We start from the raw sequence: 25,892 nt of genomic DNA on the forward strand, positions 1-25,892 counted from the left end.
AATATAAAAAATAAGAATTTTAAATTTTTTTGCAAAAAATATCATGATAATGTCCAGATCAGTGTTATTAAAAACGCGCCTCAAGGCGCAAAAAGCGCGCCTCGCCTCAAGGCGAGGGCCTTTGTGCCTTGAGGCGTAGGTATAAAGCGTGAAAGCATGGAGGTGTATGCCTCATGCGCCTTGAGGCGTACGCCTCGAGGCAAGGCGCGCCTCATGGTGAGGCGCACATGCCTCATTTTGTTGGTCAACTGAGGGTCAAAGCCCTCATTTGACCAACATTAAAATGTTACCCCAACCCTAATAAGGGTCGGGGGCCCTAATTTGGCTGTCGCAGCCCCTCTCTCTATCTCGTCTGTCTCTCCCTCTCTCGCATCCCCTCTCTCTCTCTCTCTCTCTTGTCTCTCACAGCCAAGATAATAGAAGAGGTGAGAGGGATCCTCAAGGAGAACAAGAGGGATAATTTATTGCCTGAAGATTTAGACAAGATGGTGTATCTACATGCAGCACTAAGTGAAAGCTTAAGATTGTACCCTTCTGTTCCGATCGGCCAAAAGGGGGTTACAAGAGAAGTAACCCTTCCCAGTGGGGCTCTAGTGAAGCCAGGGATGATGATCCTCTACACGATTTACTTGGTTGGGAGGATGGAATGGGTATGGGGAAAAGATTGCTTGGAGTTCAAACCAGAGAGATGGATAGATGATGAAGGAAAGCTGAGGCATGAAAGCAACAACTTCAGGTTTCTTGCTTTTAATGGTGGACCTAGGACTTGTGTGGGTAGAGAAATAGCTTTTCTACAAATGAAGCTTGCTGCTGTACTGATTCTGCTGAATTTTGAGGTAAGGGTTGAGGAAGGATACCCTGTTTCTCCAAAGACATCTGTCATCTTGACCATGAAGAATGGCATGATGGTTAAGGTGAAGGAAACACCTTAAGTCCATAGCTAAATGCTCAGCATCATGCTTGTAGACTCTGGCTTACCTTACAGTTCTTTACTTGCTGCTTCTATCTCTTGTGTTTGTTCCCCATATGTATTATGTATGCTTCTCCATGCCAGAACCCAGATGTCATGCTTTTCACCAAGTTCTTTTATTTCTTAGATACTTACATAGATCAAGTTGTTGCATTAATGTTACTTTTACATGTTAATCTCATATTTTTTCCGTATTTATTTGAGATTTTTTATTTCTTGTTGGTTGTTGCTTCATCACTAAAGCATTTCTTATTTATTTATAATTTTAGATAATTTTTATAGTTTTTTTAAGTTAATTTTTTTGAGGCTTACGCTTTGCGCCTCGAGGCTTACGCCTCGCCTCAGATTTTGATGGAGCGCCTCGCTACGCCTCAATGCTTTTGACAACACTGGTCCAGATATTTCCGTTTTGCAATATTTTTAAAATATCATGAGATTTTCCTTATATTATCGACGACATTAATTTCTTGGTATTTCTTGTGATATTTTCAATATGTCGCTGATATCATTGACTATATATATGTAGTTAACGATATCAGTCGATTGTAGGTACAATCAACCCAGAAACTCATAGTTTTATGTTGTTTTGACTTTGATGCTGTAAATGTGTTTAGGATGGTCGATATACTAGGGATCAATCCCCAGATTGCATTTTTTGGACAAAAGATGTGTTTTTTTAAATCATGAAATTTTAGAGCTTTTATGACCATCAATTTTTGAATTGCTTGGAAAACCTGCTTACATGTTGGAATTTGGTGATTCAAAAGTCAATCCTGTCTACATGGACCTTGTAGATCACATTTGCAGGGTTAGAATTATTAAAAGAAAAAAAAGGAAAGGCAAAATGCTAGGTTGATTTTTTATATAATTGATTGGGTATCCTCGAGTGTACTGTAGACTAGTGGAAAAACTCTGTTCCATCACATTTTCTTGTGTACATCTTTTTTGTGGATCGAGCCTTGTGGATATGATCTATATGGTTTATTTAGTAAAAGACATGTTTTAGATTGTCCGGTAATATTATATATCTTAAGGGCTTCAAAATTTAATGGTCCACTGTGAACATTTCATGATTGAGAAAATCATGTTTTTACATTTAAAGTTTAAACCACTAGATCAAAAGTGCATTCCCTAGTAAATGAACGTTGTTAAACACAACTTTGGAGTCAAATTGATCAAATAAAATTTTCATGTATGAGTTTTAGCTAGCGGGTATGGTAATCTGGAGTGTAGTGAATATTTTTCCTATATAATATATGTATGTATAAGGGTAAGTTTTGGTCAGGTAACCATGACATTCAATTTTTTTTAATTCTTTTTTCTTTGTTTTTTTCTTTCAAAACGAACCTTATAGATGTGATCTTCATGTTTGGTTGCCCTTGGATCATTCGATTACGACATGTAGCATGATTTTATGAGACTTGAAAAATCATCAGCCCATAATGTGATAGATTTTCTCGCCTCATAAAATTGTGATTTTTCATCAAACAATCATGATCTAAGAGCTGATTTCTAGCATTTGGACCATGCTGGACACATCTATGAGGTCCAATTGGATCAACATGACCTGATTCTATGATTCCGGCTCATTCGAATGGCCAGGTCACCATGACCAAACCTTACTACATATATATAAATTGTGATTCTGCGAGCCAGTTCTTTTTTATTTTATTTTTATATAAATTGTGATTCCAACACATAACCAGGTTTTTATGAGGATTGAAAAAACTAAGTACCCTCAAATTTTAAAAACCTTGCAAAATTGTGTTTTTTTTTCCGTCAAGAAACCCAAATCAAGGGCCGGTTCCTAGCAAATGGAGCATGCCAAACATATCTTTACAGTCGAATTGCTGAAAAATGGTGTCTAACACTGGTGCACTTGGGGTGTGCCCACCCACCCTCTCCCCTCTTTCTCTCTCTCTCTCTCTATATATATGTGTGTGCACACGCATGCCTACACATGTGCATGTCCGCTTTAATGTATGCAAAAGTTTGATTCATGTTGCTCTGGGCTTTTCAAGGGAAAGGTCGAAATGGAAATTTTTACCATCATATTCCCGATGTATGTGTTCTGAATAAAACTTTCTTGACTTGTTCCTTGAATGTGTTGTGAACTTCTTTCTATTCCTTGTGCTTTCTCTACACTGTCATGTTTTTGTGTTGTATTATTACCTTATGGCTTGAGTTTTATGTATTCTTAGGGAATTTCTTGGTGGTTCTTTGGTGTGACTCTTTCATCAGTTGTCATGAGTGCCGTTTAACCTCAAATTGGTCTGAAATGCCTAATGGTACATTTGACAGGTTGGTCCTGAACAATTTGAACAAGCTGCTGCTGGAGGGGGTCCTGGAGGTCCTGAATTTAGGGGTGGTGGATTTGGTTTTGGCTTTGAAGACATCTTTGGCGGTGGATTTAATGAGGTATTTTGCATTTCTTTCATGTGACCATGACTGTATTGTTAATTTCATTTGCATTTGCATTTCTTTTGTTGAACTAGCTTCTGCAATGTATTTAAACTTCAACGGGATGCGCTAAGAAGGAATAGACAATTCTGCTTTTCGAAGAGCCTATTACTAGGTTCCCAATATCCTTTTGAATCTTGGAACTGTTTCTGTATGGATGATATCAGCAAGCTCACCACCTGATATTCAGCAATCAGGCCTCTCTTCTGTGTTTATATTGGCAAAGAATGTAGCTGTGTTTTGTGTTCAGCCTTTCAGCTAGTGACCTCATTTTCATACATGAGGTCATGCGAATATCAGATGTTATATTTATGCCTTCTATTATCTTTCTTGGTAATTTCATTCACATTATTTTCAATAATGGCAGAGGTTTGGAATCATTCCAACAATCATCAATTAACCAAGTTTCTTTTTGATGCATGTGCTAACACTTCCAACCTTTTATCATTATGTGGATTCTATATCTTAACGCCATTTAAATGGTTAATATCTAGTTATAGGTGATATACATTCCTTGTTTCTACATATAGCTCTGCATGGTCACCTAGTCCATTCCTGTAAAATCAAACAAAGTGCTTTAATTCTTAGTATTAGCTTGAACCACAGAACTTTCACTTGGTGCTTTGACCTGGGACTCGTGCATGTGATTCTAATTCTCATCTCAAGCATTGCATAACCTGAAATGGTACTGCCTTTAGAGACTACCCACACATCTCAAATCAGTCTGTTGCACCGAGTTGGATCCATGTTGTAGAATCATGTTACAATCTATGTCACATAGGTGCGGGTGTGGGTACGGGTACGAGTACGGGTATGGGTACAGGTACGGGTATGGGTACGGGTGCGGATGCGGTGATGTGGCACTTTAAAAAAACTTGGGTGCAGGGGTGCAGGGAGGATATATATATATATATAATTTTTAACAGTTTTAACTTTTAAGTTAACACTACATGTATTTGTGTGCATTTATATATATATAATATAGATAAAAATGGACTTGATTAGGGTTAACTGAATCTACTTTTGGATAGAAATAGACCTCAGTGTGGTTGATTTCACCTAACACAAAGGAAGCTGTGTCCAAGTGTCGTGCGGTGCCATGTTATAAGAGTCCGTGTGACATAGGTTACAATTACTTTCAAGGACCTTGGAGGAGGGCATGTTCAGCTCTGTCTAAAGGCTGATACAGATCAGTTACTTTTACTTCTTCACAGATATATTCCGTGTTATGTCCATGACGTTATTCATTCTTTTGTGATCACAAGTTCTGATATTTGTTGTTAATTGTTGATTTCCTTCTTAATTTGTCATCTTCATGACATTCTCCACATTTCTTTATAATAGGAGCCATCATGCCAGGTTATATATTGTGCAATAGGAGTTTTTCTTCTAAACTTGCATATGTTGTTATCTGCTATATTACTTGTATTATATGTGTGATTAAATAACTAAATTTGTAAATGTGTTCTTTATTCTACTTTACACAGTTTCTCTTTTTCTGTCCCATATCTGCGCCGATGCCCTGTATCCATGAGTCAAGCTGGAGATTTTCCCACATAGATTTAGTGTCCTGATTTCTGTTAGCAAAATTTGAGTCATCATTGGAGCATTGAAATAATATATAGCTGAAGGATGATAATTACAAAATTACATTTATTTTGTTCCACGAAGTGCATGTAAAACAATATATATTAGATGATCACTATTTGTCGTCTTGGTTTTTGTATAACTTGGACAATCAAGCTCTTCCTTTTACAAATTTATTATGATGTGAAGCCTGCTTGACCTATCAGACCTCTATGCTGCTTATTCAGTAGAAAAACCTTAGCTAGAAGATCTAAGCTTGATGATTCCTCCTGGCCGTCCTTTTCTTTTATTGTTTCTGGGAGATTTTCCCACTTAGATTTAGTGTCCTGATTTCTGTTAGCAAAATTTGAGTCATCATTGGAGCATTGAAATAATATATAGCTAAAGGATGATAATTACAAAATTACATTTATTTTGTTCCACGAAGTGCATGTAAAACAAGATATATTAGATGATCACTATTTGTCGTCTTGGTTTTTGTATAACCTGGACAATCAAGCTCTTTTACAAATTTATTATGATGTGAAACCTGCTTGACCTATCAGACCTCTATGCTGCGTATTCTATAGAAAAACCTTAGCTAGAAGATCTAAGCTTGATGAGAGCTTAATGATTCCTCCTGGCCATCCTTTTCTTTTATTGTTTCTTAAATGATGCACATACATTAATAAAACTGAGCAAACTAAAAGTTTGATGGTAAGTTGCTTGCTAATCTATTAGTTCTGCTCATATGAGAACTAAGAACTTGTTATTTACGGAGACCTTATTATTCATTGTGTGCGACACTGAAGAAGATAGAGATGGTTTATCTTAGTTACACAAATTTTCGCAGTTGAAGTGTGGTTGACCGAGTACAGAAGCAAGATGTTGGCAAGATGACATGAAACATCTTGTCGATGATAAGCAGAAGTGTAAGGTTACTGTTCAGTTGACTAAGAGAACGTAGATAAGCTAAAGATTCCTACCAGTTGTGCGTTAGGCTCACAGGTGGAGCGTGACGTTTGCCTTCTGCATGTAGAGAATGCACGTTGGATTCGACTGGATGGATTTGCACATTTGGGTATGGGAGACTCGATTAAAACTTTTAGATTTTCTCCCAAGATTGTGGGTTGGCGGAGTGCCCACGTTGAGCAGTATACTTGTTGTTTTGATCCCTTGAGTTGGCAGATCCTCTGCAAATTGTGTGTGCAAAAAAAGTTGTTGTTCGTGGCTCGTTGGTTCCTGCAGGAATGTTTTGTTGACTCTGAGAGAGAGTTACAACGTGCTGGCTTCGGGAGGGGAGTTGCAGTATGGGCCAAGGTGTCCTTGCGAAGATGAGTGTCCAGGAAGACACTTTGAAGGACCACTGTGGGGTGATATGCAAAAAGGCATCCCCCATATGAGGACTAGTTTGGACCATTGGAAAACCGCAAGTTAGTGCTTAAGGAAGTTGATATTCCCGTGGCACGCATTGGACTGTCTTTCTCTGCGAGGACCACGAAGGGCTTGGAGTTGCCCTTGCTGGGGTTGGAAGCCCCCCCAGCCATGAGCATAAAGACGACAAGCTTGTCGTGCGGGCGAGGGTGACCTACTTGTGTATGAGACTGCACTGGGGTAAAGATAAATATAAAGGAAAACTGACATATCAGTGAAGACTGTGTTCTTACCTATACTAGCATTGTCGAGGACGACAATGGTTTTGGGTGAGGGATAATGTCCCGGGCCGATATTTCAGAATAGGGCATGTGCAGTGCAAAGCTCTACTGAGTGGAAAATGCATCGAGTGTAGGAACGCGCGGTATGCGTTCGCTTGATCGGTGACGTGTGTGGTGGTAGCACAACACACGATAGGTATCAGTTTCGTCGTTGGTGCATCACTGTGTGGCAACACAAACATGAAGTGTTGTTTGGTTCAAGAGTGCCAACGGATCAAAGGATGTTGCCTTTGGAGATTTGGTTAAGGACCTCTCGGCTTGCAAGATGTCCTACGCGTAGCGGTTGGATGCACGGGGGTGCGTGCAGGTTAGAGCTAATTCTCCCAGGGGATCACATTAGGTGATTCCAACCGAGTATGATGACTCGGGGCTAGGCGAGTGAATGCCTAGGCGCCAACGAATGAGTCTGGGTGGTGCTTTTCGCTATGGTGTTCAATCATTAACTGGTCTTCGGATTGGGGGCCACAAGGTCTTGTTCCTTCGGTGGCGAGGTTTTTCTGTGTCGTGCGCATGGAGTCGCAATACGCTGCATGACATGCAAAGGCTAAGGCAAAAGTTTGTGCTTCATTCGGAAGTGATAGCTCGGAAGTGATAGCTGGTATGAGAGAGCTATGCACTAAGCGGCATGGATTACATAAAATACACATTTGAAAATGCGCTTGATTAGCTTTCGCTAGGCAGCTGCCCACGGGGTGGTGCACACGGCCAATGAAAATGATTCAACACATGAACAAGTGTTGGTGCGCGGCCTTTAGCCGTAAGGTTGGTCAGCTTGGGTAGCTTGGCGCGTCGCGGGTTTACAAAACATTCTATGCCCGTGACAGAGCGATAGAAAGGCTTGCGGTGGTAAGGAAGGACCGTCGCCCCTCACTGGCTTGTTGAAAAAAAAGCTTAGCTATCTTATTCAGTAGAAAAACCTTAGCTAGAAGATCTAAGCTTGATGAGAGCTTAATGATTCCTCCTGGCCGTCCTTTTCTTTTATTGTTTCTTAAATGATGCACAAACATCAATAAAACTGAGCAAACTAAAAGTTTGATGGTAAGTTGCTTGCTAATCTATTAGTTCTGCTCATATGGGATCTAAGAACTTTAGTGGAGCAGGCATGCACACCCATGTGCATGCACACACACACACAAGAGAAAAACATCTGTGTGTGTGTGTGTTTGTGTGGATGTACATGTGAATAAACATGAATGACTGACAGAGTGAGGTTTGTGGCTTGTCTTGGGCCTTTGGTTGATGTATGGTGGGTATTTCATGGGTTGACATGGGCTTGTACCATTGAGATTCATTTATATCTTGCATAATAGGGTAATGTTGACTAGCCCATATTTACCAATTTCAAGTCTTCACAACATGCTTTGCAATTAGGAAACCATAGATATATCTTTTTTACTGAATATTGTCTTTTTTTATTAGGCCAAGCTGTTATTCATCGTTGTTGTCGTTGTGGTTGTTTAATGGTCAAGGTGGAGTAAAAACCCATGAAATTCCAACATAAAATCCATCTTAACTATCCAACTATTTCATTCGAACCCCAGAGGCTAATCTACTTTACCAATGGCAGTTGGTAACCTAGGTTGATGATAATGCTTTGACATTGTCATCTGAGTAGAGTCTTAATTTTCTGGGAGCTTGTACTTGTTCAACCATGGCTCAACCTTTCTGTATTCATAACAGCCATTTCATCCAAAGATGTAAGTAAACATAAGACAAGCTATGACTAATTACCTGAAGGAGAGTAACAAACTTAATTCACAAAGAAATGATGAAGTCTTAGGTTCCTTTTCAGAAACTGATATGAATCTGCCTCTTGATTGTGGATTTTGTTAACTTATAGTATTAGTATAATAATTCTAGGCTATAGTTGCTGAACAGGAGTATGTATCAGATATGCTGTTGTTGGAGTCTTGGAGATCAATCCAAATAGCTAATGTTTATGGGGCTCTCAAATGATACATGAGGCACCTTGCTTTGGGCCATACATGGTTTCTTCCAAAGTAGAACTGAACATTAAGAAAGAAAGTAATACATGAGGCTCCACGTAGAACCACTTCTGATATGGGCATTGAAGTATTGTTTCTTCGCTATATAATGGGGAGGCAGTCCATGAGTGGTGGAAGAAACCTGATGGTAGTCATTTAAGTGGTAGGTGCAAAGGTCTCACAATTTATGCTATAGTCTTGTGAGAAGTTGCAATAACCAAACAAGCTTTATATATCTTGAGAGCGCTATCGGATTTGGTCTTTTTACCTTATTGACTGTCAACATTTTTTGTTTTTTTTTTCCTTTTATTTTTCAGGAGGAAGCAAGTAGGGGTGCCATATGAGTCTAAATCACATTAAATTCTGAAGCAGTTTCCTTCTTTCGGTCATAGCACATTATGGCATGCTTATATCAATAGGGAATGCTCCTGTGTAAGCAATCTAGAGAAGCAATAGCTAGCAAAATTACCTGCAGGGATAAGTAGACAAGCAATGCTATTTAACTCCTTGCTCACACTCAAGAAGTAGAAAAAATTAGTTATACAAAATTAGTTCTTAATTGTATCTCGTATCATTTTATGAGTTTTGGAGTCATCTTATTCTTATTCTGGTCATTGGTGTTTTTTAGTCATCCCTGAGAGATACACATATTTATTGATCATTTTATGTAATTTAAATGTGCTCAAGTGTTACCATAACAATGATGTTTTGACTCGCCTTAGTCTTGGGAAATTAAATTAACTTTGATTTATTGCTAGCAGAACTTTCTGGTGATGTTTCATCATGCGGGACTGCTAAAGTTTAACGTGTATTTTCCTCATGAGTTATTCCCTTATTCATCCTTTTTGGATGTTCTTCTAGAAGTACTATTCTAGGATCTGATACTTTTGGTTTTGTTATTGCTCTGTCATAGGATTCATTAATGATATGCTTTTTCCCTCATTTATTTCACTTGGTGATAATTGAGTATACTTTTGAATAATATTACTAGCTTAGGGTTGAATAGGTCCAGACCTATGTCACATGGGTGCGGGTGCGACACGGGTGCGGCGCAATTCCAAAAAATTTGGACACAGGGACTCGGCTATATATATATTAAAATATATATAATTATATATATAAAATAAATTAACACATAAAGATTGTAAATTTTAAAGCAAAAATAAAAAAGCAATTCTTAACAACACAAACTTACCAAAATATAACACATAAAGAAGCTTGTGAGTGTGATAAACAACAAAACTTATCATAAATCTGCCTCATCGTCTTAATTAGAGGGAAAAACAGGATCGAGGTAGTCCATGTTGAGATTTTGCAAATTATGTTCTCCCTCCAAGTCAAAATCTTCTGGATTTACATCTCAATTCTTGGATGGTCCACAACTGCATCAAAAAATGACTATATTAGTATCTAACTTAAAACTTTGAATACAAATATTTAAATACAAACTTTGAATACAAAGAAAAAAAAGTACCTATACTCTTCTTTGGTGCAGCGAAAAATTAATCGTAGATTTGAGTGAACATAAACCAAATCCTCTGCTCTTTTACTAGTGAGTTTGTTTCTTTTAATGTTGTGAATTTGAGCATATGTATTCCAATTTCTTTCACAGTAAGGTGATGTAGCAGGTTGGGATAACTACTTCATTGCAAGACGTTGCAAATTTGGTGTCTCTGATCCATATGTTGCCCATCAATTAATGAGATCTTCCTCGTCCCTTGTCACGATTGCTGCTAAAGAATCAAATCTCCCAGTAGAAAACTTGCCAAACTCACTATTTACAACCTTAAACATGTGAAAATCATTAAAAAGTCTTCCCAAACATATCATTCTATTTCTTGATATCTCAGGATCTTTATTTGGAGAAACACGACCAACACCTGCTCTCAACCGTGCAATACAAAGGTGTATTGCTTTTATCTCATCTTCTCACTAAAACTGAATGTACATGATTGTAAAATTCTGAATCATCAAGTGCAATATCTTTCTTCTCATTTTTAAAAATGATACTTTGAGCTTTTTCAATCATATTGTCCCACATTTCATAAATTCTATGAAGCATGGGTACATCTCTGTCAACTTCTCTCAACATTTCCCAAATAGGCTCTGTAAATTCAACAAAATAAGTAATTTTATCCCACCAAAAATCATCACAGATGCATTTTTTGATAGCTTGAGCCTTGACATCATCTTCGTTACGATAAAAATCTCAATCTTGATCAGCCACCATCATCATCAATGCATTCTTGAGTTGCTTAATTCTTTTCATCATAACAATGAGAGAAGCAAAACGAGTTTCAACAACTTTCAGTAACTTGAGATCAGAATGCCTATTAAATATAGAAAGAGCATGATGATGGTTTACAGCAAAATTTCTAATATTTGGAACATCATGCTCTATTTCCTCAATCCATAAACATATTTCACGTGCATGTGTATCATCTTTTGATGGATTGCATATACTCTTAAGTGCCAAATTTAAATTGTGTGCTACACAATGAGTCCAAAAAATATGTGAATATGTATCTTCACTTGCCAAATTCATTCCTGCACAACTGCAAACTGGAGCATTGTCAGTAATGATTTGCACCACACTTTCTTCACCCACTTCTTTTATCACTTCGACAAATAATCTCTTTAAATATTCAACATCTTTATACTGTCCAGATGCATCAACAATCTTCAAAAAGATTGGCCCATTAAGTGAGTAAGCAATAAAGTTTATCAGTGGTCGCCTTTGTATATCAGTCCACCCATCAGAAACAATCGACACTCCTAGTCGTTTCCATGCAAATTTATGGGTCTCTAACAAGTCTTCAATTCTATTTTTTTCCTCTGCAAGAGTGACTGTTCTTAATTTTTTTGAACTAGGAGGCACATAACCACTTAAATTACAATTAGTCAAAGATGTAATCATATCTTTCCAGTATGGACTTCTAGCTACTTTAAAAGGAATTGAGCTTGAGTAAAAGAATCGTCCAATCTTTTTATCAATTTCTGCTCTTGCCATGTTTTTGAATGACGCTTGTATTGTTTTATTGCTTTTCATCTTTCTTTTCTTTAAAAACTCTTCTTGTATATCACTAGCAATAGGAAAAAACAAATTAATCGAATCGCTTCTCATCTCTGCAATTTTCTTCTTTTCAGCTTCCTCTTGTTCTTTTTTTAATTGCTTTAACATGTCTTTGTCAACCTCAGAACATGCCCTAATTCCTTGACCACGAATATGCAAAAGATGTGCTTTCACACGCGTATAAGAACCTGTGAAAACAGTCTTACATAGATTACAATGAAACTGCACATTCCCACCACCACCCCTACTAGCTTTTACCCCTTTTGTCACAAGCCTCCAAAGTGGTTGAGAAACTTCTAATTCAGGGTTAGAACTTGAACCAAATGTATTGACACTACCGCTAGAACTCGCCATTATATCTGAAAAGTGAAAACTGAAAAGAAAATAAGTAAATAAAATAAAGTTAATAAATACTTCAAAATAATAGTAATAGGAGCTCCAGGTTCGTTCCCTTTGTGCAAATCAGGTTCAAACCAGGCCCTCCTCTGCAAACCAGGTTCGAGATAGGGGGCCTACCCCTTATCTGACGCAAAAAGGAGGGGCAGGGCAAGCCCCTGCTGAACCTTATCAGTGGCAGGGGCTTCGCCCTTGCCAAAAAGCCAAAGGCGGCAGGGAAAACAAGGAGGGGCCGAGCCCCTCCTTTGTGAATAGGAGGCACAGAGAGGGGCGTGTCGACTCGGGTGCGGCGCCTCCTTAGCCGAGTCCGTGTGACTTAGGTCCGGACCTATGCTTTAATGCATGTCAAAAATTCAGTACCAAATTGTCCTCATATCATTGGTACATTTGGTGGCACCTGTAATGAGATATGCTGAGATATGCGAAAATATAAAGAGTGTTATAAGCACTTGCAATGTCCTACAATGGACAAACAAAAGAGACAATAGCCAAGTCCACTAAGGGGCAATACATACACAATCCTTGAGAAATACAAAAATATAAAAGCCTCTTTATTGAGAGAGAGAGAGTTCTCAAGCATGAAGAAAATACAAAGGGGTTCACCCCTATTTATACAAAAAGAAATGAGAAGAAGGGAGGCCACATGGCCTCAAAAGGAGAGCCAAAAAGGGGGCTCCCACGGAGTTGTTGGGAGCCCCCAATAGTCACATTTGTGACCGTTGGGGCCCCCAACGACTCTATGGTGGGGCCCCTTTTTGGTTATTGCGAAAAGGAAAAAAATAAAAAAACTAAATATATTTAGAAAAGCTAAATTAAAAAATAGTTGTTTTCTAAAACAACTATGTGAAAAGACAAAAATAACCCTATCGGGTGTTATATATATAATGTACGAATACATATTTTAACACCCCCCTCAAACTTTACGGGGAGATGACGAAAAGTTTGCCAAAAAGAAACATGAAGCGGGGAGTAGGAAGGGCTTTAGTAAAGAAGTTCGCCAACTGATATTTTGAAATGACATATGGAAGAGTAATTGTTCTTCATAAAAATTCATCTCGAACATAATGACAATCCATCTTGATATGTTTGGTGCACTCATGGAAGGTGTGATTGCTTGCAATATATATGACACTCTTGTTGTCACAACATAATTTTGAAGCTCCAGCAATATCAACCCCGATGTCTTTGAGAAGACTGCGAAGCCAAATTAGTTTCATTGTTGTGGTTGCCATAGCCCGATATTTAGCTTCGGTAGAAGATAGCGAGACTTGTTGGTTCTTGCATATCTAGGCAATTAAGGAATCTCCTAAAAAGACACAAAAACCGGTAGTTGAGATTTTATCGTTACTGTTACCTCCCCAATCTGCATCAGTATAAGCAAGAAGGTTTAATGAAGATGATGATGATAGAAATAACCCTTTATTTATAGTATTTTTTATGTATTGGATGACCCGGAGCACGACGCTCATATGCACAGTTGTAGGAGCATGCTGAAATTGGCTTGCAGAGTGAACCGCATGAGCGATGTCTGGTCTGATGATGGTTAGGTAAGTGAGAGATCCAATGATTTGCCTGTAGGGTATGCGATCTTCCAGAAGAACCCCGTCCTACAATTAGATTGTGTAGTAGATTATGTTTGGAAATATATAGCAATTTCTTTCTTACTCCAATTGGTCCTTAAAGATTGCTCTAGAATGGGAACTGAACTCAACTCTTTATTTTTAAGGAGTTATTTCTGTTTATATCTAACTTGCTCAATTTGTTTGGCATGCAATAATATATCTACTCATTTTGTTTGGTATGTAATAAATTAATGCCAGGCATTCAAGAACATTTTTAATCAAAAAGGATTTGGCGGCCCAGACGTCAAGGTTGGTCATTAGCTGTTCCTTTCAATAAGTCAACTACTTGTTTAGATTGTTTTGGCTGGTGTTAACTCATCCCTCTCTCTCTCTCTCTTAATAGGTTTCCCTTGAACTGTCATTCATGGAAGCTGTTCAAGGGTGTACAAAGACAGTGACTTTCCAAACCACTTTACCCTGTGACACTTGCGGTATTGTTTTTTACTCTTTTATAAGAAATTATTCTTTTTATATTTCCAGCCTTTTGGTTAAGATCAAGTTTATATCTTTTTTGGTTATCCTGGGACTGGTTGCTTTCAGATTTATATGAGTTTGCGGTTAATTTTTCAGGTGGTAGTGGTGTTCCTCCTGGAACCAAGCCAGAAACATGCAGGGCATGCAAAGGCTCGGGGATGGTAGACTTTTATTCTAGAAACCTGATTTATATGCAAAGGCTATGTTTTTTCTATCATGTGGTTCACACATTTGGATTGTGTTGGTGAATTACAGATATTCATGCAAAGAGGTCCGTTTAGGTTGCAGTCCACCTGCTCACAGTGTGGTGGAAGCGGAAAGACTGTCAATGTAAGATACCATCCTATAATCTATCACTTGAATTTCCAGTGGCTGTTCACTTCATTTTTTAGATTCTTGTACTGTCTTTTAACATGTTTTTCTGGTAGACTGACCATTTGCTTTGTTATTGGATCAGCCATTCAGCTGTACATTTTCAGGGTTGTAAATAATAACAATGTTTTTGGTTTATGTTTCTTCCTATGTTTTGGCACACATTATGAACTGTCATCTTTTCTATTCTTAAGTTATAACTTCTTTCTTTATGCATTTACATAAATGACTAATGGAATTATATAATTAATTTTATTGCTTGCTTTTCGTAAATGTCAGGAGGTTCCTGAAGTTAGTTCCAGCTTTGACCTGTGCATGAATAACTATAAAGACTTTATCTTTCTATTGGATCTTTGGATTTATCTTGTCCTCAGAGAGTTTAGTTTTGGCTTTTAGCTACATTATCTTTTTAAACCACGGAAGATAGACGAGAAACTGTGAGAAGTATTTGTGTGGTCATGGAATATGAACAAAGAAAAGACAACTATGTATGATAATCTTTGATGTCACATGTTAAGGGTAAGTGATGGGAACTGAATCTCTAATGAAATGAAAGTGTGCACAAAAGAGATGGCTTTAATGGGCTACAAGAGTACAATGTGTGTACAAAAACAAAAACCACTAATGGGCTAAATACAATAAGCCACAAAGGGCTAGCACAAACCACTCACAAAGATGGAAAGAGAGCACAAAATTAAAAATAAGTAATTTTATAAATGTTCTAGAGAAGCATAACATTTACAGGGGACAAGATGTCCCTTATATACAACTAGGGGTGTCAACGGGTCGGGTTTACCCAGACCAAACCCTATAGGGTCCGAGTATGGTGATAAATAAGAAGACCCAATTAAGACTTGGTCTGGACCTGAAGGTCCGATTAATACATGGAGGCGAGTATAGTTTGTGAAATTTTATGCCAGACCCGAGCCCAACCCAAGTTTCAATTAAGACCCACATTTTTTCAATATAAAAATGATAAAAGATATTATTTTATCGGGTATGGCCTGGTATGGTTCACGTAGTTCTTATGTGTTCGGGTATGGTTTATCTTATGGTGGGTCTTATTAGACTCGGGTCCAAACCCGATACCATACCTGAAAATCGGGATCAGGTCTGGTTCCCCTTGGATTTGAACCAAACCTGACCTGATGACACCCCTATATACAACAAATGAGGCCTAAGGGAGCTTCCAACGGCTATAAATATAGCTGTTGGGATGTCTCCCAACGAAGGTTGTAAGTATCGTATCGTTACCCGTATCGGTCAAGCCCAAAGTGACACCGAATTGTATTGTAAATGTAATGTAAAATTTTAATAAATTTTTTCCAAAAAATAGTAAAAATCAGGAAAATTAGCAATTTTTTTTAAAAAAATCATATCACATGAAACAATGATGAATTGCACAAAATACAACCATAAAATCACATATTAAGCATTTATCTCTGTATGAGCCATATAAGACATCATCAAACATCAACTAATATAGAATCATAAATAATATTGCATGCATATCTCACAAGAACATTGCAAAATATTAAATATCTTGCAATTAAGAACATGCCACAAGACTCATAATTTCATATTACATAAACAAAAATATTATGACAATAGTTGCACTCGATTTTCAATCGGTTTGTACTAATTATTTCAGTGCGCCATTGCCATGCGGATCATCTTATGACATCTTTGTTGGAGTGTGCAGCCTGATTTCTACCTTGGAGGCAAATTTTTTTTGGAGAGTAGCTTTATAATTTTACCCATAATAAATATTTTTTACCTTAATCCATTTTCTTAATTGGAAAAATGGTGAAAATGCATTTTTTTTACCTTAACCCACTTCTTTGTGTGAAAACACGATACAAATGCACTTCTAATGGCCTTTAGACAAATGGAGAAGTCGACCCTCAACTGGTATTTGAAACTCAAAATAAAAAAATTAACTTTTGACCTTTTTAAAGTGCGTCGAAGGTATTGTACGATACAACACGATACAGGGGTATATCATACGATACACAACACGATACAAGTACGATAGACACTTATATTGCGATACAATTGTATATTGTATCACAAAACCCAAAAGTAACGATACATATCGTATCGTAAGATACTTACAACACTCTCCCAACGACTCTATTAACTAAGGTCCATATTGCCCTTGGTCTTTAGTGAAAAGACAAAACTAATAAAAATAAAGAAAAAAATGTCCCTAGGGGGGAAAGGACCAAAATGTCCCTAGAGGGAATTACCAATTACAATACCAAAAAAGCATATACAACTACAACAACAACAACAACGCCTTCATCCCAAAACAATTGGGGTCGGCAATATGAACCAAAAAAGAAAATCATTCAGGGTCTTCCACATGAATCCTTGTCCTCCAATCATTTCTCTCCAATGCCATGTCCTCGATGATGTTCAAAGCATTCATATCCTTTCCTATCATCTCCATCCAAGTCTTCTTAGGCCTACCCCGACCTCTTTTAACTAATATATTTTCCCATTTCTCCATCCTTCTAACTGGAGCATCATTAGGCCTTCGCCGAATATGTCCAAACCACCATAAACGATTCTCTCTCATCTTATTTTCAATGGATGCAACGCCTACCTTCTTACTTATCTCCTCGTTTCAAATCTTATCTTTTATTGTATTTCCACACATCCATCTAAGCATACGCATCTCAGCTACACTCATTTTTTGAATATGATGTCTCTTGGCAGCCCAACATTCCGTACCATATAGTAAAGCGGGCCTAATTGTCATCCTATAAAACTTTCCCTTCAACCACAATGACATTCTATGATCGCACAACACTCCAGTTGCACTTTTCCATTTCATCCACCCAACCTTTATCCTATGATTTACATCTCCATCAATTTCTCCATACTTTTGAATGATAGATCCCAGTGTTGTGAAAAGCGTTGAGGCGTAGCGAGGCGCTCTACCAAGAACCGAGGCGAGGCGTAAAGCGTAAGCCTCAATTTTTTTAGAAAACTTTAAAAAAATTATAAAAAATATATAAAAATACAAATAAATAAAGAAATGCTTTATTGATGAAATAACAACCAATAAGAAATAGAAAATCTCAAATAAGTACTAAAAAATATGAGATTAACATATAAAAGTAACTAAAAAACTGATTACATAACTGAGAAATATATGAAATTAACCAAAAAAAGTTAAAATATACTAAGAAACTGATTACATAACTGAAATAACTGGAAAATATATGAGATTAACCTACAAAAGTTAAAATATATGAGATTATTCTAAAAAATATGAGATTAACATATAAAAGTAACTAAAAAAATGATTACATAACTGGAAAATATACGAGATTAACCAACAAAAGATAGAATATACTAAGAAACCGATTACATAACTGGAAAATATATGAGATTAACCTACAAAAGTTAAAATATATGAGATTATTCTAAAAAATATGAGATTAACATATAAAAGTAACTAAAAAAATGATTACATAACTGAAAAATATATGAGATTAACCCCAAAAAGTTAAAATATACTAAGAAACTGATTACATAACTGAAATAACTGGAAAATATATGAGATTAACCTACAAAAGTTAAAATATATGAGATTATTCTAAAAAATGTGAGATTAACATATAAAAGTAACTAAAAACTGATTACATAACTGGAAAATATATGAGATTAACCGACAAAAGTTAAAATATACTAAGAAACTGATTACATAACTGAAAAAACTTAAAAATATATGAGATAAACCTACAAAAGTTACAATATATGAGATTACTCTAAAAAACATGAGATTAACATATAAAAGTAACTAAAAACTGATTACATAACTGGAAAATATATGAGATTAACCAACATAAGTTAAAATATACTAAGAAACTCTTTACTTAACTGGAAAATATATGAGATTAACCTACAAAAGTTAAAATATATGAGATTATTCTAAAAAATATGAGATTAACATATAAAAGTAACTAAAAAAATGATTACATAACTGAAAAATATACGAGATTAACCAACAAAAGATAGAATATACTAAGAAACCGATTACATAACTGGAAAATATATGAGATTAACCTACAAAAGTTAAAATATATGAGATTATTCTAAAAAATATGAGATTAATATATAAAAGTAACTAAAAAACTGATTACATAACTGAAAAATATATGAGATTAACCCAAAAAGTTAAAATATACTAAGAAACTGATTACATAACTGAAATAACTGGAAAATATATGAGATTAACCTACAAAATTTAAAATATATGAGATTATTCTAAAAAATGTGAGATTAACATATGAAAGTAACTAAAAACTGATTACTTAACTGGAAAATATATGAGATTAACCAATAAAAGTTAAAATATACTAAGAAACTGATTACATAGCTGAAAAAACTGAAAAATATATGAGATTAACCTACAAAAGTTAAAATATATGAGATTATTCTAAAAAACATGAGATTAACATATAAAAGTAACTAAAAACTGATTATATAACTGGAAAATATATGAGATTAACCAACAAAAGTTAAAATATACTAAGAAACTGTTTACATAATTGAAAAATATATGAGATTAACCTACAAAAGTTAAAATATATGAGATTATTCTAAAAAATATGAGATTAACATATAAAAGTAACTAAAAAACTGATTACATAGCTGAAAAATATGAGATTCACCAACAAAAGTTAAAATATATTAAGAAACTAATTACATGACTGAAAAATATACAAGATTAACCACCAAAAGTTAAAATATAGTAATATATTAAGAAATTTATTACATAACTGAAATAACTGGAAAATATATGAGATTAACCTACAAAAGCTTTGGTGATTATGTCTCAGAAATCTTGTTGGAAAGTAAAAAAAAAAAAAAAATGCGCCTCAGGCTTGAGCATTGAGGCACAGAGGGCCGCGCCTCAAGGCGCGTTTTTGATAACCATGATAGATCCCAAATATTTGAAACAGTCATCTACCGGTATTTCTTGCTCACCAAGCTTCACTACACTCCCATCACTACTTCGTTGCTTACTAAACCGACATTCCATATATTCTGTCTTAATCTTACTCAACTTAAAACCTCTTGCTTCCAATGTCTGTCTCCATAATTCTAACTTAGCATTAACTCCAGCTCTAGACTCATCAATCAAAACAATATCATCAGCAAACAACATGTTAAAATATATGTAATTCATATATATGTATATATTTATATACATATATATTTGTATAATCTAAAATACCCGATAGGGGTATTTTAGTCATTTCACAAGTACCCGATAGGGGTACTTGTTTCTTTTCTTTCTTTTTGTAAATTTCCTTTTTTATTTTTTACTTTTTATTTTTTGGTTTTTTATCCACCTAAAAGGGGCCCCACCATGGAGTCGATGGGGCCCCCAACGGTCACATTTGTGACCGTTGGGGGCTCCCAACGACTCCATGGGAGCCCCTAGGTGGCTCTTCTTTTAAGGCCATATGGCCACTCCTCCTCTCCTTCTTTTGTGTATAAATAGGGGTGAACCCCTCTTGTATTATTCACTCTTGAGAGCTCTCTCTCTTTCAATAAGAGATATTTATATTTTTATGTTGTGTTGTCTCTTGTGAGTTTGGGTATTAGCTCTTTTGTTTGTTTGTTCATTAGTAGATGTTGTAAGTGCTTAGTGCACTCTTTGCTTTTCCGCATATTTCATTACATGGTATCAGAGCCTTGTGTATGCTCTTCTTCTTAATATAGCTAGTTGTGTAGCTATATTTGTTTCTTGTTGTTTCTCTCTTCTTTTATCCTCTTGTGAGTGGTTATTATGGAAGGAGAACAAAAGATTGATCTCTCCTTCAAACTCAATGGCTCCAACTACATGATGTGGGCCGCCGTCATGGAAAACAACCTCAAAGGGAAAAAGCTTTGGGGATACGTCATGGGCACCATTCCGGAACCACAACTCCAACTAACTAAGATGGAAGGCGACCAAGAAAAAGCTCTTCAAGGAGATGCCCGCATGAAGGCCATTGAAGATCACCAATCTAAAATAGAAGATTGGGAAAGTAAGCATGCCAAGATTCTTGCTTGGTTCATGAACAATGTGGAGCTCAAGATTTGCGCCAACATTGCCAATTTTCGGATGGCAAATGAAGCATGGTTCTTCATGAAAGGTATGTTTACCCAAAAAGACCTTGCTCGTTAATTCTTTCTTCAAGAAAAAATCCGGACTATCAAGCAAGGAAAAATGAGTGTTAGGGACTATTTTAGCACTCTTGGCCCTCTATGGGATGAGCTATCCTTACTAGAACCAAAATGGGTTTCTAGTATAGATGTGGAATTAAGAAGAGAACAAATGGAAAAAGAACACTTTTTTCAATTTTTACATGGGCTTAGGCCCGAATATGAACAAGTTAGATCCTCCCTCCTACATAGATCAAAGCCTCTTCCCTTGGAAGATGCCATAGCCGAAATATGCCAAGAAGAAACCCGTCTTGGCATGATTAAAGGAGGAAATGATGTCTTGGCCGTATCCAAACCCGGCAACCATATGAAAACCTACAAACCTCCACATTTTGGAAGGCAAAATAACTATAATGGCAACTATAGAAAAGCCATTTGCCATCATTGTCAAGAACCGGGTCATATAAGACCTAATTGCCCTAAGTTGAATGAAGCACCAAAAACTAAAGTTGCTTCCGTTGAAGAAGCTACTCAAAAGAAAGAGGAAGCAATCAAAGGAACGGACTCTTTTTCTCTTGCTCAACTATCGGAGGCATTACAAACTCTACTCAAGATTCCATCAACTTCGGGTGCCGCCGTAGCTTCCTCCTCTCCTCCAGGTATGTCGTCTTGGATCCTTGACTCTGGAGCTTCCTTTCATATGACCCCCCTTGAAAATGAGCTTTCCGATTTATGTAATAATTATAAAAACTCCTATGTTTCAACTGCTGATGGTACATCTTTACAAGTAAAAAGTTTTGGAACCTTAAACTTTTCAAAAGACTTCTTTGTGCCAAACGTGAGAGTTGTACCTCAACTTAATTTAAATCTCCTCTCTGTTGCTCAAATATGTGATCATGGATGTAAAATCTCCTTCTCAACTAAGGATTGCTATATACAGGATCTCCGGTCCGGGAAGCTGATTGGGCAAGGCCATAGAAGGGGAGATCTCTAATACATGAGCAACTTGAAACTCCCCACTAACTCTTTTTGTAACCATGTCCAAGATAAAAATATTGATATTTGGCATCAAAGACTTGGACATCCAAGTTTCTCAAAAATGTACTTCTTTCCATTTGGAAAGAAATTTTGTAATGAGAAACATTTTGTTTGCAAGAATTGTATTTTTGGCAAAATGAAATCTACTCCTTTTCCAAAACGAACTTTTGTGTCCAAAAGACCTTTTGAGTTAGTCCATTTGGATGTTTGGGGTCCTTCCCCCGTCATGTCTAAAGGAGGGTACTCCTATTATGTCACTTTCATCGATGACTACACTAGGTATGTATGGATCTACTTTCTCAATTTGAAATCCGAAGTCTTTGATTTTTTCAAAAAATTTCATATGATAGTTAAAAATCAATTTTCAAGTAATATCTCTACTCTTAGATCCGATTCGGGTGGAGAATATTTATCAAATGAATTTCAAAACTATTTAGAAGTAAATGGAATTTGTCATCAAAGATCATGTCCTAGGACTCCCCAACAAAACGGCTTGGCAGAAAGAAAGCATAGACATATCTTGGAAACCACTAGGACACTCTTTATCTCCAAAGAAATTCCAAAGAATTTTTGGGCCGAAGCGGCCTTAACCTCAACTTACTTAATAAATAGAATGATATCCTCATCCTTACAAAATACATCTCCATACGAAAAACTATTTGAAAGAACACCCGACTTCAATAGATTAAGAGTCTTTGGATGTAAATGTTTTGTCCTTACTCATAAACGAGACAAATTATCTCCTAAAGCTATTGAATGCGTTTTCTTGGGTAATGGAGAAAATCAAAAGGGTTTTAGATGTTTTGACTTGAAAAATAACAAACTCTATGTATCCAAAGATGTAACATTTTTGGAAAATGAAAATGGTTTTGTGAAAACTAAAGATATTGACGAAAGTGAATATACTTTTTTATTTGATCTTCTATCTCAAGAAGATGAGACTCCTCAAGAAGATGAAATCTCTAATGAGTCTTTGAATGACCTAGAGGAAATTCCTCTTGATAATGCTATAGATGAGAATAATAGACCAATCCAAACATATGTTAGGCGTGGTCAACAAACTCAGATAAGCGCATTAGAAAAATACTCTCAAGGATCCAACATAGAAGAAACATCTTTAAGGAGATCCAGTCGGATCTCCAACCCTCCTAATAGGTTTGTCTCCTATGAGTCCCTAACTCCTAGATATAGAGCATGTCTAATTGCGTTGCATTCATTTCATGAACCTTCACACTATAATGAGGCCAAAAATATTTCCCAATGGGTTGAAGCCATGAACTTAGAGCTTAGTGCTCTTGAAAAAGCAAAAACTTGGGAAATAACTTCGTTACCCACTGGAAAGAAATCAATAGAATGTAGATAGGTCTTCAAAATTAAAACCAAGAGTGATGGTTCATTAGAACGTTATAAAGCACGATTAATAGCTAAAGGATATGCTCAGGAATATGATATAGATTATGAAGAAACCTTCGCACCTGTTGCTAGAATGACTAGTGTTAGGACTCTTATTGCTATTGCGTCAGTGAAAAAATGGCCTATCTATCAACTCGATGTTAAGAATGCATTTCTAAATGGCGAATTAAATGAAGAAGTTTACATGGATGTCCCACCAGGAGTATGTATTGGTAAAATAAAATTCTTAAACTTAAAAAGGCATTATATGGTTTAAAACAAGCCCTAAAGGCTTGGCATGATAGATTTAGCAATGTAATGACAAGTTTGAATTTTCGTTCATGTTATACTGACACTGCTTTGTTTGTGAAAAGTGCAGGGTCTTCAATAGTTATTTTACTACTTTATGTTGATGATATGATCATCACAGGAAGTGATGAGCAAGGCATTAATGATATTAAAAAGGTTTTGAAAGAAAATTTTGATATGTCTGACCTTGGATTCTTAAGATATTTTTTAGGAATTGAAGTGGCGTACTCTCCTCGAGGGTACATTCTCTCTCAAATGAAACTTGCTGCTGGCATCTGTTCCAAATCTGGTATCTCCGATGATAAGAAGACAGAAACCCCAGAAGTCATCAATGCAAAATTAAGGTTGGAAGATGGAACACCTCTCGAGGATCCTACTCCCTACCGGCAACTTGTTGGGTCTCTAACCTACTTATCCATCACACGGCCAGACATTGCTCATGCCATCCACTCTGTTAGTCAATTTCAACATGCACCTACAACTGTGCACATGAGTGCTGTCTTAAGGATCGTCATATATATCAAAAATACCATAACTAAGGGAGTTTTTCTTTCTTCTGCCTAGTCCTTTGATTTAATTGCTTATACTGATGCAGATTGGGGAGGAAATTCCAATGACCGAGTCTCAACTACCGAATTTTGTGTTTTATTAGGTGACTTTATGATTTCTTGGAGATGCAAGAAGTAACACAAAGTATCCTTGTCCTCGACAGAAGCAGAATATCGTGCTATGACCACTACAACCATGAAACTTGTGTGGCTAAGAAGCCTCCTCAGTGATATGGGCATTGTCATCTCTACTCCTTCGAAGCTGTGTTGCGACAACAAAAGCGCAATCTATATTGCAAGCAATCACACCTTCCATGAGCGTACTAAGCATATTGAGATGGACTGCCATTACGTTCGTGATGAATACCTAAGAGGAACCATAGCACTACCTTACGTCACATCAGAGTACCAGTTGGCGGACTTCTTCACTAAGGCTCTTGCGGCTCCTCGGTTTTTGTTTCTCCTTAACAAGCTTTCGGTTATTTCCCCGTAAAGCTTGAGGGAGGGTGTTTAAATATATGTAATTCATATATATGTATATATTTATATACATATATATTTGTATAATCTAAAATACCCGATAGGGATATTTTAGTCATTTCACAAGTACCCGATAGGGGTACTTGTTTCTTTTCTTTCTTTTTGTAAATTTCCTTTTTTATTTTTTGGTTTTTTATCCACCTAAAAGGGGCCCCACCATGGAGTCGATGGGGCCCCCAACGGTCACATTTGTGACCGTTGGGGGCTCCCAACGACTCCATGGGAGCCCCTAGGTGGCTCTTCTTTTAAGGCCATATGGCCACTCCTCCTCTCCTTCTTTTGTGTATAAATAGGGGTGAACCCCTCTTGTATTATTCACTCTTGAGAGCTCTCTCTCTTTCAATAAGAGATATTTATATTTTTATGTTGTGTTGTCTCTTGTGAGTTTGGGTATTAGCCCTTTTGTTTGTTTGTTCATTAGTAGATGTTGTAAGTGCTTAGTGCACTCTTTGCTTTTCCGCATATTTCATTACATGGTATCAGAGCCTTGTGTATGCTCTTCTTCTTAATATAGCTAGTTGTGTAGCTATATTTGTTTCTTGTTGTTTCTCTCTTCTTTTATCCTCTTGTGAGTGGTTATTATGGAAGGAGAACAAAAGATTGATCTCTCCTTCAAACTCAATGGCTCCAACTACATGATGTGGGCCGCCGTCATGGAAAACAACCTCAAAGGGAAAAAGCTTTGGGGATACGTCATGGGCACCATTCCGGAACCACAACTCCTTCTCGCCCTCTTTGGTATCCAACTTGTCATAAACCTCTTTATATACCTTATCCCTTGCGTTTCGAACTACTTTTTTAGCTTCCTTCTTTGCTATCATATACTTCTCCAAATTCTCATATATATATATATATATGAGAATTAAACGTATTAGGCCCTATTTCTCATTCTGCCCCATAGGTTTGAAGTGTTTTGTGATAGATCTGAACCGTTAGATGTGTTTATCATGCTTGATTTAGTGAGAATCGACTCTTGGATCATGTTTTTTGATGAAAAAATATGGTTTTTTGAGCTGGGGAAACTGATACCTTTATAGCCATTGATTTTGGATCACCAAAAAAACTTGTATACATGTAAGATTTCGGTGATCCAAAAGCCAGTTCCCACTAAACAAAACCTATAGATCACATCTACGATGTTAGATGTGAGAAAAAAATACTTAAAACTGCGAATTTTATGAGGCCTAACGAAAAAGGGTTCCTAAGGAACATATTACTATCTCTCTCTCTCTCTATATATATATTTAATATCCCCCTCAAACTG

At 36.6% G+C, this 25,892-nt stretch overlaps 1 protein-coding gene across 2 annotated transcripts in view; it reads left to right on the top strand.

Annotated features, from left to right (window-relative positions):
• The window catches only part of LOC149847276 (chaperone protein dnaJ GFA2, mitochondrial-like), a 63,276-nt gene that overhangs the window by 12,612 nt on the left and 24,772 nt on the right, over positions 1–25,892 (top strand). For both annotated transcript variants that reach the window (XM_089996894.1, XM_089996895.1), the window contains exons 8-12: positions 3,272–3,388; positions 13,986–14,036; positions 14,131–14,218; positions 14,358–14,422; positions 14,517–14,591. In XM_089996894.1, the coding sequence (XP_089853020.1) occupies positions 3,272–3,388; positions 13,986–14,036; positions 14,131–14,218; positions 14,358–14,422; positions 14,517–14,591 (396 nt within the window). The remainder of the gene's footprint in view (positions 1–3,271; positions 3,389–13,985; positions 14,037–14,130; positions 14,219–14,357; positions 14,423–14,516; positions 14,592–25,892) is intronic.

This window comes from Nuphar pumila, chromosome 2 (genome assembly GCF_984573655.1).
Source record: "Nuphar pumila chromosome 2, dmNupPumi1.hap1.1, whole genome shotgun sequence".
Taxonomy (NCBI): Eukaryota; Viridiplantae; Streptophyta; class Magnoliopsida; order Nymphaeales; family Nymphaeaceae; genus Nuphar; species Nuphar pumila.